The following is a 17,256-nucleotide window of genomic DNA, read 5'->3' on the forward strand; positions in this document are numbered from 1 at the left end:
TTTTAGGGTCTTGAGACTTCTATATATATAAGAAGTAAAAAATTGCTAAATTGTCGGCAGGGTTTTTTTTTTCCTTCTGTCGGCTACAATAATTCAAATGCCAAAATCTAGTAAAGAACCAACAAATATAACAACGACTCAAACAAACCACGTCGTTCTCACATTACGTTGTTCGTCCTCAATCCTTAAAGAATCTAAGATGGTCCACCCATTGAGAGATAAGAATTGAAGCGGCCATCATGAGTTACACATGACAATATCTTTAGCCACAGAATTTTAAGCTTTTGGTACAGCAAGGTGAAAGCTATAGGTCTTTCAAAACAAGATAAAAGTCGATGGATTTTCTCTAGATATGTGTGGTAACGAGGCCAGTTAACCGGAATTTTAACTGCCTCAACATCAGCTGCACAATCAGACCATATCTCAACTTTATCAATTTGGAGATCACTTACCTCTGAAGAGACAAAAGAAGAAAATTAATTAAGCTCTGCTGCAATCTGGTCAAAAGCAAGTAAAACACACATCTCTGGCGGAAGCTGAAACACGAAGGAGACGTGGCGGAAGCTGAAACACGGAGGAGTCGTGGGAAGCTACGCGTGTAAATCAGGTCCACAGATAGAGTTGTACAAGGGAATCTGGTTGTCACAAGCCAGAATAAGTACTCTCGTTCATCACATGGCTTGTAACGCGGAATCGACTAACGAACGGAGACGTAATGTTGAAATGGAATGCGGGAGCCACTTCATCTTATGTTCTATACATGCCGTGATCCACAAGAAACTAGAAACCATCTCTTCTTTGCATGTCAAATTGTCAATACACAAAAGATGTGTGGAAAGGACCGAAAGGTCTCACCTCCAAGCTTCTTAGTTCTTACAATCAAGTTCTCGACAGATTGGGTGACTATACAAGCTAAAACTTATCACGGGTACAAGTCTTTGGAGAAAGACAAGATGTAGTATTTGTTAAGATATACATTTCAGGTTACAATTCATTTGCTGTAGTCTGTAGAAGGAAAGAAACAGTCGTCGACATGGGGAAGCTTCGATCTCATCAACTCTTCTCATCCAACGCATAGACAAACAAGTTCGAAATAGGATATCTTCCATCCGTGACGAAGACAATGGAAGCTATATATATGCAGGTTATATGGCTACATGGTCTGCAACGAGATGAGGACAATATTCTTTATATTGTTAGGCTAATTATATGTTAAAAACTTTCAAACAAATACTACCCTTGATGTAAAAAAGTTGTATCAAATAAATTTTACATTTTATTTAAAGAAAAAAAAAGAAAAAAGAATGGACATTGCATTTCAGTAAACCTGCTGGTGGTTTAGTCCATTTTCTTTTAAGAACTAGAAAAACCTTGTTGCAGAGGAGGAATACTGTCGGCATGGCTTTTTCTTATTTCTTTTGTCATATGATTTATTTAATATATTTAAAATAAAAATAAAAGCACTTAAAAATGTTGGGCTTACAATTTTGTTGAGCTTTTTTAACACTTAACAATGAAGTCATAAGGCCTTCCTTAATGACAATTTTTTAAGTGACAAATTTTTAAGTGAGCCTAAACATATCTGGATATCCGTTATCCGGTCCAAACTTTAGAATTATCCGTTATTTTACTATCTATATTTGTATCCGTCTTACCGTATATCTGTTTTTTTATACGAATATGGATATGGATACCGCAGATAACGGATATTAATTAAGCCAAGACTTCTATAGTAGGTTTCTGTTGATGGGATAAGGAGTCAGTTGAAAGTGGTGAATAAGACCCGCAAATCCCCCTCTAAATGGTTGCCTTTTTCATTTTCATTCTGTGAATTCATGAAGTCGAGAAGTGTAGCCGAATCAAATAGTTGGCTCTAGTCTTATTGACTACTTGGAGAGAAAAAAGTGATGTAGTGAAGTCTCTTTGATGCGCTACGAAGGTCAAGCAGAAAACAGGGAAGCCCTTTCGACCTAAGCCAGGCTAATAGCTAATAGGTTGGCTAGTAGCCTAGTACTAAGCACGTGTGCTTTGTGATAACAACTTCTACACCTAAGATTCAAAAAAGACTCAAAAACTTTATTAACTTGCTACTTCGTTATCATCGACCAATTTATCCCACCCACGATTTTGAATTTTGATGATTGTCACAAAGCAATGTTACCAAAAGTTTTAAAGAAAAGAATGCTTTAAAGAAAGGTTGTGTGATTCTTCAGTTTTACTTTGTGCTAAGTTATTAAAAAAAAAAGAGTTCAAAGTTCCTATCACCAGTTTGACCTTTGTGTTGTTGAAATGTAGATTTCAACATCTTTGCAGTTATATATACTTAACAAGAGAACACATAATGTTTTTTACTCAATCCTACCAAACTTGTCCGTCTGATATCTTCTTGTTCGGAGTGTCACATTAAGAGGCCTCAAGCTTTTGGCAGAATTAACTTCCATGGTATTTCATAATATATAAGCTACAAATCCAAAATAGAGAGATTAACAAAAGATGAAACCACATGAAAAAAAAAAAACCAGAAAAGTTACATAGAAAGATCAAAGGAAAGAAGAAGAAGAAGAAGAGTAAATCCTAAAATTCGAAACTAAAAGGAGGAAGACATTGCAAATTCAATTTTAGTTCAAAAAAACCGATTAAATCTATATATATCTAATGGCTCTTCTTGTTCTTAGAAGCTTCAACAATCATAGATGTAACCTCATGCAAAAAGTCAGTCTTCTCCATCACAAACTCCAACTCCTTAGCTTGCAACAACTTCAACTTCTCTTCAACAACCTTCTTCGTCTCAACAGGCAATAAACTCCATTGTCGCTTCACATAATACTCATCAACACCGCAACCAGCAATCATTCGAACGAGAGACGAACTCTCAAACAAATCAGATTTCCTCGAACCACCACCTCCATGAACAACCAAATCCATATCATCATCATCATCATCACCATCACCATCATCATCCCTTTTACCATTAGGTGAAGAACCAGCATACACCAACTCTTGCTTAACGGAATCAAGCTTCTTCTTAGCTTTGCTCTTTTTCGACACACCGTTAGACTTAACATTAGACTCAGTAGCAATCCCTTGAGGACCCCAAATAATCTTTGCCAATTCATAAGCTTTCTGATCATGAGGTTTAGCAAAACTAGGTTCAACACCATTCTTAACTTCTTTACCCATATACTTCTTCCTCAAACTCCTAAGCTTATCCATGAATTGATTCTTACTTACCTCAAAGCTTATATCTTTCTTGATGAAATCGTAATACCCATTTGAGTCTTCATAAGGAGACTTCCCTGTATCGGCTTTGAAGTCGATCATCCCCTGTAACACAGCAATCTCATCGTCTTCAGTCCATAGTCTGTGAGAACCTGGTTTCTTTACACTCTCTTCTTCCCCTCCCTTCTTGACTCGCTTATTAGCTGAAGCTGTAGCAGCTTCACTCGCTGGGCGTTTGGTTCCTCCTGATTTAGCAGCCGGTAAAGCTAAAGCAGCAGACGAAGTCGGATCCTCTTTCTTCTTGAGATTCACTGAGATTGTTTTGCCAGATCCAGAATTGGGAGGGTTCGTCGATTCAGAGTCCGAATCTGTTTCAGTCTCCGATCCAGAATCCGATTCTGCGACGACGGTGGATTTAGATGAAGCGGCGGCGGCGGCAGCGGAGGCGAGGGATTTGATTGGAGCTTTGGAGGATTCGTCATCTTCAGATGAAGAAGAGTCGTCTGAAGGCTCACCAGCTTCTGAAGTCTCGATGTCGTCGTCGTCGCTTGAAGAAGCGGATGGTGGGTCTTCCAAAGGATTGAGCTTTTTTGTCATTGGAGCTGTGAAAAGATCGAAAATCGAGAGAGAGAGAGAAGGTTTTTAGGGTTTGTGAGAGAGCGTGAGGAGGAGACGACGGCAAGAGAAAGGGTGAAGGAGGAGAGAGGTATATAAAAAGGTGTGAGCTTTTTTAAGTTTCAAGTGTTTGCTGTCTTCCAACAATAGATCTTTTTATTTAGTATTTATTTTAGGGTTTTTAAATAATTATTTATTGGGTAATTTACTTTTTATTTTTTGGGTCAAAGAAATTAGGAAATTAAATAGTTTCGTCGCTTTGGAAAATATATTTTGTTTCAATGGAATATGACTTTTTTGAATTTATTACCTTCAAATCATTAAGAAAGATTAACATTACATAATCGTTTACACTTTACACCGCCGATAAAGATTAAACATTACCTTAGCCCAAACATTACATAATCGTTTACTCTTTTGTAGCAGATTAAGGTGTGTGTAAATATTTGGGCATTAGCTTTGTTGTTCATGCCTAACTTCTATTCTTCTTTTATCTGAAGTAAGAAGTCCAAGATCTGTAGAACGCACATGAATTACTAACAGGCCTAGAGCCCATTTTTTCCCAGACACAATTAGCTCAAAAAAAAAAAAAAAAAACATGAGACTCGTGAATCGTGATGAACACCATGATGGTACATTTTATATTTTTTTGGTAGGAACACCATGGTCCTTGATTGTTGGTTGTTGTTGGTTTTTTTTTTTTTTTTGGTATGAATGTAAAATTTATTTACTGTAGCAAAAAGTTTGTTTTATATTAAATGCGTCCATGGCTTTGATTGTTTTGAATAAAGGAAATAGTCATTTCAACAAGTTTAATTTTCTTTGTTATTGGTCAATAAGCCCGAAACATAACATGTGAAGTTGAAGAAATATGGTTCAAATGCATGATCCTTGTCTTGTCCCACAAAACGCCATACTCTTGTGCTCTCAAGTACATTCAATATATGATACCAAAATTGTTCAACAATATTGTAAACCAAAAAACAAACAAGAGCCATGACTTTCAACTCCAGGAGATGAATTTAGTTGGGATTATAACCACGACCTCAACAGAGTTTTAAAATCATGGGATGACCTAGACAAGATCATCGTCTAGGATTTTCCAGGATTTTAGGCTTCTGTTGATGGTTATGGCTTTAACCTGAGTCTTTTGTTTGCCTACAAAACTGACACTTTGAGGCTACCTTAGATGTTCATTAAGGCACCAAAGCCATTGTCCGAATTGGCTCTCTTGATGTGCCTTACACTCTGAGAGCTCGAACTCGTTAACATCGACTTGTTCTTCTGTTTTTGCTCTGTTTTTGTTTCTGTTTCCGAGTGGCACCAAAACCATTTTTTCTCTTCTCTAGCTTGGTTTCTTCAAACCCACCTCAAATTGTCCAATTCCACCAGAACCCTAAAAATCCTAAACCTCGTCCACTGAAACTCATCCGGATTGTTGTTGTTGGAGATACTCCAAGTACACTCCAACATCTCCGACAGCAACATTAGGCCGGTGTTCGTCTTCTCTTTGGTAGTGTTTCCGGCGTAAGCATCAGATGAGCTATATATAAGAGTACTTATTACAGGTATCTTTTAATCTTATGCTTATAATTCGCTTTAGAACCAATAAACCAGTTTAGCTTATGTTGTTTTGATTTCTTGGGTAAAAAGGAACCGATTGTGAGAGTTGATCTTTGTTAAGAAGAGTGTCTCCAAGTGTTTTAATCCAAGAACTTTTTTATTTATGAGTAACTCAAAACTATAGTTCAAATCTCCTTCTGGTGAAAATGTAGTTGCCAGATTACAAAAGCGGCAATTGTGGACAGCATTATGACAATTATAACTTATATAATTTGATATCAAAATCTGAATTTAGATCCACAACATAGCTTATTTTGATCAAATATATTCGAATGCACGAGATGTGCATTCTGAATAGTGAATTTAAAAATCATACAAAAGAAAGAAATAGAGAGCTTCTTGACTTCTAAATGACCATATGAATGAAAGAGCAAAAACACGATGATATGATGATATACACATCTATTGTGAAATAATATTTAACCAAAGAAACCAGCTTTTTTTTTTTGGTCTCAACATGGTAACTTGAAACCCATGTAACGACCAGAGACATAATCATTCCAAACATCAAGAGCTCCGTAGCTTGTCATCAACACAATGCTCAATGCCATGACGATCCCAACCGAAAACACGATGATGGAAGCCCTTCCATACTCGGTTATAACCTTTTGAACCACCTTTAGTCCCACGAGTGACGCCACAAAACATATAACCGCGAATATGCTCGCGGTTCCAGTATGTTCCATGCCTAGCAACAAGTATTGAATCGCAGACATTGTTGATGAAAACAGAACCATGAAAGAACATGTCGCTGCAGTTACCTGTATATAGAACAAACAACAACAAAAATAACAGAGTGATTTTAACTTGAGGCCCAAGAAAAAAACAGAGTGTTGTCGGATCGAGCCAAGAACTTGAATTACCTCGGGAGCGATGCCGACTTGAAGAAGAAGAGGACTAATGAGCATTCCACCTCCAATACCGAAAACACCACCCAAAACTCCAGCTAAAAGAGCCATTATAGGAAACATACACTTGTTTGATCTTGCTCCATCATTTGATCTCAAATCTTCTACATCCTGCAAGCAAAAAATTGTTTTCGGACACTCGTCAATTCTCTTGTCTTTTTTTCGAAAACTAATGAATGTTTGTTGGATTAATGTGAAATCGAACCTTTACTGAGACTTGGTACTCGGATGATTGTTGGCTTTGAACATTGTCACTGAAGCAAATCCAAAGAGTGAAGAAGAGAGTGAGTGGTATTTGAGTCGACGAGAGAAGCCAGTAAGTGATTCCACAGGGCTCGATCGATATGATTCCCTAAATTTGCAAAGTATGAACTGTTTGATTTGGGTTAATCTTATTTTGGTTTGGGTTACACTAAAACATGTTTGATATGGTTTTGGTTCTAATGTAATCAGTCGGTTTATTAATTTATTATCATGTTTGATCCGGTTTTTTTTTGGTTATGGTTTTCTATTACTCAAAATTGGTTTATGAGAAAAAGAAAAAAAAAATGAAGTCGAATCCAAACGAAAGTGACAAAAAACAAATCTGGACGGTTCAAAAGAGATTGTTTGTATCTAGATTTTCAAAAAGAGAATCTACCCTACCCAAAATAATAATAATAAAATAGAAATGAACATAAACAACTTTCACAAAATTCTAAAAATAATGTAGATATCTATTTTGTAACCTAGAATTTGCTTTTGATACACATATATTATATATCTAGCCACGTAAAAATGTCACTTCTGAAAATACAAAAAAAATAGTAGCCCAAAGCATCTTTGAAAGGGTAACGGAATCTAAAAAAGTGCAACTCTTAGGAAAAGATCTTAGGAAGAAAAAGACACGTAAGTATTGTTTCTATTATTGTTTCACTTACGACCGATCCCAAAAAACCAAAACATTATTGATGATGATGACCTGTCTTTCACGTGAACAAGTTCGCTATCGCTTTTATAAAAAAAAAAAAAAAAATGTTCTCTATCATTTTCCAAACGCATCTTCACCACGTGATGATACCACAAATTTAAAGAAAGAAAAGATATATGTCATGAAGGTAGATGATCGAACAATTCAAACGTGTTTCATTTACTCCTCATTAATCTTAATCGTAAAGTTCACCTAACTACTCCATTAACGTGCTTTTGACATATCTGTATAATCCTAGTATAAGCAAAAAAAAAATTAATTGATATATGAAAATGAAACTTAAAACTAGCTTTAGAATACACGATTTGTATCTTACAGAATCATTATTTTTTCATGACATTATTTTTTCCTTTAATGGTAAGAAAATTCTTTTCAAGAAACAGTTTTAGAAGTTTCGGTTAGAGAAGGTACATATCAGTGAAATGAAATCTACAAATTATCCAATCAAAAAGAAATTGGGTAACCAGAAAAAGTGATGGTAACTTGTAAAAAAATTCAACAGAACGAGAAAAAAATGTAGTTTCATGTATATTGAGATAATCATGAAAACTAAATAATTTTTTTTTTTCTGGATAAAGTTTCAAGCCTTTTGGCTTTTTCTTTCCTTAAAAATACTGTGTTTTGTTGTCTGTCTCTAGTCTAATTTGTCAATTCCAAATTTTGGACTTTTAAGCAGATCTAAAAAGTCATTTAAATACGGTTCATTAAATGTAACAACAACTACTTACTAATAATTGAAATTAAATGAAAAACCTTTTAATTACCTCGCCATATTTGTTTCCACGAAGAAGATAAACCGCAAAGTAAGATAACCAAATAATCACCAAAACTCCAAGCTTAATCCATGGAAACCTCTTTGGTCTCTCATAATCCAAAAGTGGCAATTTCAAACTCTCAATCTTCTCCTCCTCATCATCTTCACCATCATCCTCTTGACTTGATGATTCTCTAATCTTCACCATCGCTGATTCCAATCTCCAATAATAAATCCCATTTCCAAAAGTCTTTAACGTGGACCAAGCAAGAAACACGGCAAAGAGAATCGTAATCAACCAGTTGGGAAACACGAGATTACATATCACTCCAATACTAACACCAAGAAGCATACATGGTTCCAACAAAAGAGCCAAATCGAAATCGATTAGGTTTTTGCCACCAGATTTAGGGTTTCTAACGAATAGATTGCATCCCACGTTAGCTATAGATCCACCCGTAACCATAAAAGCTGAGAAGCTTGAAGCTGTTTTTAGATCAAGACCTGCGACTATTGTCATTATCGGAACGTATAAACCTCCACCGCCTATTCCACCGGCGCTTGAGATCGATGAAGCGAGGAAAGAGAGTAAAGCTGCGATGATTGTTGATGTTGTGAACTCGATTCTTGGTTGGTTGAATTTTTCTGTGAAATTTAGGTATGAGCTTGTTTGGTTGAGGAATTGATCTACGGGGGAGAGAACTGAATGTTCTTGTTCTGCGATTGATGGAGTTAAGAAGATCAAGAAGGTGATGAAGGAGAGAATCACAGGGATGAAATTGTTTCTCATTTTTATAAATGGGGAGTTTTTGGTTAAGTTTCTGAAAGTTATGGGGTTTCTAAGGAGATTTTGGGATTTTTGTGTGTGTGTGTGTGTTTGATTTCTCTTTTATAACTTTATATAGAAGAATTGGAGAGACGAGAGGCGAGAGAGAGTGATGTTTGCATTTGTTAAGTAGAAAGTGGAAGAAAATAAAAACAGAAATAGAAAGATAAAAGGGGCAAATCAACTCCTTGGCAAGTGGTGAGAAAATAAAATATACACCCATTATTAGACCTTGTTAGCATTATGTTACTTTGTTCCCACCATTATTTTTTATTTTTGTTAAAATGTAAAGTAATGTATCTAAACCATACAAATTATGGAGGGGGACTTTGTTTTTCATAGGATCCACTAATTTTTAAAAGTGAGAGATATTTATAATTTTCAAAGTTTGTCAAAATAATTATATTTTTCAACAAATAATTTTGTTAGTTAACAGATAACACTAGATTTCATTTGGTTCAATTTAATTTGAGTATTTAATTAGGTTGAATTGTGATAATATTACCTAATAATTTGTTTTTTGAGTCCAGAAGAAAAAGAATAATATATTTTCTATCACTTTTATGATTGATGATATGAAATTATGAATAAAATCAATATTTTACTCCACCAAGTCTTTTTTTTATTATTAAACTTTTATTTATTTGAAATAGTATTAATCAACCTTCTTCATTTTAGCTAACAATGACGAGTAGATGATTCCGAATTCTCTGTATGATATATAGACAGTATACCTGGAAATCACGAACTGCCCAATACTAATTAAAAAGTCACCTTTTAACTTGAAAAACCAAAATAACCAAAAAAGGTAACCATGATTTGCTGTTTTACAAATCCAAACATAAAACACCTTTCTAAGAGATAATATACAATTTTGATATATTACTTACAATGTTTTAATTTTGATCTACTGAAACCCATATAATATAGATATACCCAAAAGCCAAATGTAAAATTTTCTATATTTTTGAAATCCCCATGTTCCGTCCGACCACATGGAAACAGTTTGTTTTTAATATGTCAAAGTACCAACAAGCAAAATTTTATACCAGAATATAATCCACATGCATGTTAATCTTGTTGACTTTAACCAAAAAAATAGGAGTTTTATTTTATTTTTATAATGAATAAATGTGTCAATTAATGTTTAGTCGAACGATATTGAGACATTCTCATGCTTTTTCCCCCCTAAATATTAATCTAATTCAAGTAAGCAGGTAATTGTCAAATCAGTGTACAATAATTTATGTGAAAGTTATATTTATTTAATGGAATACTTATCTTTAAAGTCATGAGTAGGCTGAAAAAAAAAACTTATTGTAATGTTTCGTATTATGTCGACCAACTTGCAGCTCACATATACGACCAACTTGATAATAATAATATAGAGTATCTATGTTTGTCTATGTATATGTTTGTCGACCCTCACTTATACGCCGTCTAATTTGATCTAATAACTGATTCTAAAATTGATCATAAATGTTTTCAAAGTTTTAAACACCTTTTCTGATGGAATGGAATTATATGTTTTGTGATCTATACGTTTCTTGCTCTGAACTTTTTTTAAATACAAGATGTAGTTAATTTGTATGTAAAATGATGATAACTTAATTGTGTGGTGTTATAGGTTTCTTGGACGAAAAGTTTATAATAAAGCAGGCGATTTTAAGCTACACAAATAAAAAGAAATCATTCGTATATACGTGACCCACAATCTAATTATCTGTATAGTATATTTATGTTATAACACTATGTTGATCTTAAAGCTTTATTACCTAACAAAAAGAGATCCTTTAATCGTGCTATAAATTCGTAACTATCCAAAAAGATAACATTTTGTATAAATTTTTTAGTTAGTATAGTTATGCTGATGGATATCTAGTATAATGTTTAAATACGAGATTGATATCAATTAAACTGGAGAATATAAAACTATACACGCATTCCACATATACATTAACATTTACAGGTCCGATACTGAATCTAGGAACATGAATATTCCAATTATTGTTTGTACAACTACACAAGTTAACTTTTAAACAAAAAAAATTATATACATGTTTTATTTGTACATAATTTAATATATCAAGCCATATGGAGAAATAGATATTTCGTTAAAACCTGAAAGGAGACTTTAAAAGCTGTATGTGTCATCTTCCTATTTTTAAACAGTCATGATCAGGTATGTTCTTTACATTATCTAGAACAACCTAGTGCATAATATTTTCCATGCAATTTATTATGTTAACCAAAAGTTTTGTGTCCTTTATGGTTAAAGTCGTAATCGATTTGTTTTGATATACTTTTTGGCTTTTGGAAAGTCTTCCGAGTCATGCTTGTACTATGATCCAACTATATATAAACATTCAGCTTACAAGCTATACATATACGTTATATAAACAATGATTAGTATTTAGTATATGTGCCGGCTCTTAAAGTCATCAATATTACATTCTCATGATCAGACATAGGATAGTTTTCCAGATCAGATCATTGATAGATCGTTACGTTTGGTTTACGTGATGAATTAACAACATGAGTGATTTTTTTAATTTAATTAATTACTCTATAGAACGTTTAATATATGAAATTATAATTTCAATTGTACCATTCATCGTCAGGGAAATAAAATAATCGTAAGTGTAATGCATGTTATCATACCAAACTGGAGATTTTCGATACTATTATTTCCATTAATTAACATAAATTGTATATTCTTCAGAAATCGAAAATTTCGACAACCACTCAGATCAAGTAAGGCTTCCATTCACATATACTCTTTAAATATCTGAAATAGTGAAGTACAACCTTATGTTTTCTCTTTAGAGGAGGGGTAGATATTTTTAGAGTTATAATGAAATCTTCAATATAATTTGAGTATAAGAGAAGAGAGCTTCGTATTTAATTATTAAAGTCCACGCAATGTGGGAACCGACACATATTTAGCTATGAGTATATAAATACTATGAGGATGAAAATAATTATGTATGTTGCAATTATATGATTATACAAAGAATTATGATTATATATGAACAAGGTATATCTTTCAATTATAGGGTTTAACACGCAACCTGTAAAAGCAACTTGCAATTTAATGATATTATTCTGTTGTAGTCGAGTGAAGAAGAAGAGACCAATTTCTAACCATGAAGTTACGCGCGGTTTGGCATAAGTCCAAATTTTAGTCGAAAATTCGAAATTGATGGTATAAAAATGCACACAACTATTGAAATGTGTTGGTTTCAACAATTATCAATCACTTACGTTCAAGCATAACATAGTAATTGAAATCTGATTTAAACAAAAGATGAGTTAAATTGGAAAATTATTTTGATTCGATTTTCTCCACTGGGTGATCAACAGTGAGATTCTCACCAACGTTAGGCGTCGAAATTTCTATCGAAGTTTCTCTTTCGTTCGTTTTCTTTTTCTTCTTAATGCAACAACAACAAAGAGAACACAAGCAAATCGCCAAGATCATTAGCACCTCAGCTATCACTGGAGCTATGATTCTTCGAAAAACTTTACCTAGACATGTATAACCAAACTCTATGTTAAAGACAATTTTGACAACACTAAATAAAGAGTCTGTTCCGTTTAACCATTTGAGATATAGCCAAATACTAGTAATCTAACTAAATTATATCATGCATATACTGATACATTCTAAGTTTCCCATCAGTACGTGTGTAGTGTAACTTTCACATGTGTAGAACACAAACATAAATGACAAGACAATGAAACGCTAGAGTACAATTAGTTCTCACTTTTTAAATTAAATGAAAATGATTCGTCGGAACTAGGACTATCATCATTTTCGCGGTAAAAAGGTTGTGGTGGGGGTGGCGGAGGCGGAGGAGGGGGTGGTGAAGCCAATAAAGTAGCTTTATATGTCAACATACAGTTGGTAGAGTAAACCAACGCGAAACGCTTTCCATAACAACAATCTTCAGTCTCATTATACGCGGATTTCAAGCATCTATAGCAATCATACTGATCCAAATCGGGCGTGCACTGTACCAATCCATTTAGATCGTAAACTTCTCCAAGAAAACTCACTTGATAAGTTTCTTTTGCAAAATATGAAGAGCTCGAGTAGGCTTCTCCTATCAACCGATCTATACGGGATTCCAGTGTTGATAAAATAAGATTGATATATCATGGTATCGTAAGTCGTCCATGTGACAAATGGCCCTTGATCAAGAATTGAGAAAATCTGACGGTTGGAATACCTGAGGAAGCATTCTTCATACCATATAATAGCTTCTTTTTGGACCGGACACCATATAAAAACATTTTTGGATGCTCTTGAGATGCATGTTTCACAAGTTGAAGACGAGATATCTCCGCGACATAGATAAGTTCCGTACACTGTTGTGGTTGGGGAAGAACCCGAGGCGTAGCTGTAAAATCCTTTGTCCGATTATTGCGCTTGAAGAACGGAAACTAGATAATTTAGATTGGATTTGTACAGACTGTTTGACGTGTAGTTTCCTGATGTGTAACAATAGCTGAGGAGATAAGTTGGTTGTGCATTTAGGGTTTTGATGAGAAGGAAGACAAGGAAGAAGATGTACTTTGATTGATGAAGAGGGTGAGAGACCATCTTTGGAGTAACGTTGTTATGTTCATCAACTATGATCGAGTTATTTATTATTTGGATTGACTCTCCTTATATACAATATCCTTTTAATAGACACTATTTTGGTTCGCACATATTGTCATTCGAAAACAAAAAACAAAACAAAACTTACATAGTACAGGTTTTTTTCTTTCTTGGTCAACTTTGGGCCAGGCTGTTCGATTTGACTTTTATGTAGTGAACTTGATAATGTGTATATATATGTGAGAACGAGGTTGCAAACTTAATATAAGATAAATTAACTTACGAATCACATCTTTTACAAAAAAAATAAAAATAAAAATCTTAAATTTAGGATATAAAGCATATTCTCCCATTTTAATATTTATAGATTGAGTTTTTTTCTTCTTTCAAATTTATTACTTATTTATTGACAAGAAGTGACCTTTTTTTTTTCTAGTACAAGTACTTATATAAATTTACCAATTTTTGTTATCTTACCTATTTTATTCAGTTATTGTCAAACGCATAGTTTAATCTCTCAAATTAAAAATAATAATACTATCCATATATGTTAAGTTCGACGACGTGACGACATAAGCAAAGTTTTTTATTATTATAATTTATCAGTTAAGCATTTTATTATAATTTATTAATTAAGCGCGTAAATTATGTAAATCATTAGGTGCATCAGTGCATGCATGACGACTGACGATAAGATTATATAAAAAATTAAAAACTAATGTCGGCCGTCAATGAAAAAAAAAAAACAATCATGTCGAATCATAAGTGGTTAACAAAACAAAAAATGTACAGGTCATCATGGGTCGAATGTTATAGTTTAACCAAATTCAATTCAATACACATAAAACAATAATATTTGAATAATATTCTAATCATTCAAACAAAAATGTTATTGATATGTTAAATAAAGATTTATGTAAACTATTATAGAAATACAATCACTTTTGTTCAAGTGAAATAAACCGGACATTTTTTGTCTTTAGTCCCACTCAACAACATTCCATCCCAACCGACCTCAACATAACAGTTTGCGATCATCTTATGGCTTTTACTGTGCCATGTGTACACCTTAAACCGTATCACGGACCTTACCTCCAAACGGAACACTATCTTCCCTTGATTCCTGTCTCGTTCCATCTCCAACCAACGGTCCTTATTTACGGCCATTGTAGGTCCACGTAAGGCTCCTTCAATCAAGCTCGTGTTCTTCGGGTCTTCGTAAAACGGGTTAGTGAGTTTAGTCGAGCCGACCCGTTTCTCTTTGTAGTAAACGGATCCGTTCATGGAGTCGTAGTAAACGCGGACGTTTTGGTTCGGGTTACGAGCTGTTATCTTGAAGCTTATATGTGATGTCTCGAACCCGTTGGATTGACTCAAACCCGAGATCGAGAACCCGCTGATATGAACGCGTGGTCGGTGTGGTCGTAGACTGATCCACAAGATGAAAGTGACAATGCCTAAACATAGTAAAAGAGATAAGAAAATGCCACAAATGAGTTTAGAGACTCTTGTTGTGAGGCTTTCCTTGACACGATGAACGATGTCGCTGGCCGAGCGGTGACGGGATATGGGTGGGGTTGGTGGGTTTGATCTTCTGACCGGTAAGGAGTCGACCTTGTTGTGCATCTTTTTATAGATTTAATGTTGGTGGGTCATGGGAAGTGAAATGAGATGGATGGGTTTTATAGTTATATATATATTTTAAGATAGTGATAGTAAAGAAGAAAGCAAAATATACCTTGGAAAATACTATAGGTATTACACTTTGTGAAGAAAAGAATTTGACAACTATTTATCTAAATCTTTAACAAAAATTATAAAGGAAAACTAAGTATCTACCCAGAATGTGTACTACTAAAAAAGATTAAGGAAAAACTAAAGTATCTAACTGCGTATTTTGTTGTTTATTATATGTTTTACTATAAACATATCTGATGCGGTACCCATAATTATTCGAATAGACATTTTCCTTAGTACTATATTTATTTATTTTAACTTGGAATGTTTACAAAGTAATTTTAAAATACCTTAAAAGACTGAAGACTAATTAATGTCGGCTAACATGAACATATTTTGATTCACTTGGATGGGTGTGTGTATGTTTCACAGCAGTTTACATGAAAATATGTTTGGCAAACAAACTTGGGAAAGGTTGGACAGAATTATCCGCAATATCATGGGTGGCGGCTCACACCTGAGTTCTTCAGTTTAGGATTAGGGTTTCAGAACGACCGGTTTGATTCCGGTTCGTTATTAGATAAACTCGGATCAATTTCGATTTTCAGTTTTACTTGGTTTGATGTATGTGGTTTAGGCCTTTAGGGGATTATTGTAAATGGGCTTAAATCCGAAAATAGCCCATTGGGCATTTATTTATAATATTAAATACCTTTTAAAAAAAAAACATAGAACCTTAAAGATGACGGCAGATGAACTTCATCAGAACTTTTTCAAACTGTAGAAAACTAGTAAATATTTGACATGAGTCTCATAAATCCTCTGTTTTTTTTTTCTTCTCATAAATCCTCTGTTTCTACCAAACAAAAAGTAAACTCTTATGGTCTTTTTAAGTTTTAACTTTTCTTCAAATTTCCGTGTGTCTAAAAATCTTAAAAGATATTTTTCTTAGATCCCGTAGTGGTAGTTTATATTATAAGAGGTTATATTTAGAGAATATGCAGTAGATAGCACAAAAATAAAAAATAGTTAAGAAAGTACCATTTGTCTACAGTGCTTTTGTCAGAAGAGTAATAAAATTACCAAGATTTGTCTTATTCTCCATATTTCTTCTTTGGTTTCTCTCTCTTTCTATATCTCCATTGGTGTCCTTCTTCTTATGGTGAGATATCATTATTTCTTCTGTTATAAACATATCAAACAACATCAATTCTTACTTTTCCTGCTTCTTTCTTCTTTTCAGTTTATCTCCTTCAAATTGGAGAAGATATCTCACTTTATCTCTTTGGATTTCAATTTCTGTTGGAATTTCTGTCGTCGTGTTTTTATTTAACTCATGATATTTTGTTTTATAACACATTACTTTATCAAATTACACGTTATAACATAATATTTCTCTCTTTAATAAATTATTTTCTTAAATTACACGTTATGTATTAAGATTACATGTGATTTCTTTTAAAATCACGATTTTTAATATAAAAACATATTGTTTTTGTAAATGATACGCTTTTTTTTTAGTATATAATGATATTTTTATTAACTGATATGTCTTTTCTACAAATAGCAAACGTTGTTGTACTTTTGTCATTTGTTTAAGAGTAGTTTTGAATTTTTCTTTCTCTTAAAAATAGTAGTTATTTAAATTTTCTGACACTATGGTATCATCTTAATTTCTTTTGAATTTCATGGTAGTTACTAATATTACCCTTATATTTAAGAGTTATAGACATGTTGTTCTTGTTCTCCTTTGCTAACATGTGATGTGAAGGAAGTGTTGGAGAGGAGCATTGCGACCAACAAAATAAATAAATCAAGAACAAATGTGGTTTTGACAAAAAAAAGAAGAACAAATGTGTAAGAGGGTCAAATTAGATAAATATATGGGCCTACCCTATTTTGAAATTTTGCCCATAAGCCCAAAACTGAATCATCTTCTAATATTTTTTTTCTTTTTCTTTCAAAAATCATCTTCAAGTCTAATCATATATATATACAAAGAAATTAATAATGCAATATTGCATAGTTACATATTAAAACGATTATGGAACCAAAAAA

General features: G+C 33.5%; 3 protein-coding genes and 1 pseudogene across 3 annotated transcripts; all 4 read right to left on the reverse strand.

Annotated features, from left to right (window-relative positions):
* LOC104703766 (probable transcription factor At1g61730) lies at positions 2,420-3,961 on the reverse strand. Its single transcript, XM_010419842.2, has one exon. It carries the CDS (start codon positions 3,814-3,816, stop codon positions 2,653-2,655), a length of 1,164 nt encoding a protein of 387 aa, XP_010418144.1. The 5' UTR covers positions 3,817-3,961; the 3' UTR covers positions 2,420-2,652.
* Positions 5,645-8,879, reverse strand: LOC104703767. Its single transcript, XM_010419843.2, has 4 exons — positions 8,100-8,879; positions 6,571-6,717; positions 6,321-6,476; positions 5,645-6,218 (listed from the first exon to the last, which is right to left on the reverse strand). The coding sequence occupies exons 1-4, from the start codon at positions 8,877-8,879 to the stop codon at positions 5,910-5,912; spliced, it is 1,392 nt and encodes a 463-aa protein (XP_010418145.1). The 3' UTR covers positions 5,645-5,909.
* Positions 12,241-13,536, reverse strand: LOC109125514 (annotated as a pseudogene).
* LOC104703768 (protein YLS9-like) lies at positions 14,364-15,172 on the reverse strand. The gene has a single exon (XM_010419844.2). The coding sequence runs from the start codon at positions 15,145-15,147 to the stop codon at positions 14,470-14,472; it is 678 nt and encodes a 225-aa protein (XP_010418146.1). The 5' UTR covers positions 15,148-15,172; the 3' UTR covers positions 14,364-14,469.

The sequence above is a fragment of the Camelina sativa genome, chromosome 7, assembly GCF_000633955.1.
Source record: "Camelina sativa cultivar DH55 chromosome 7, Cs, whole genome shotgun sequence".
NCBI classification, from domain to species: domain Eukaryota; kingdom Viridiplantae; phylum Streptophyta; class Magnoliopsida; order Brassicales; family Brassicaceae; genus Camelina; species Camelina sativa.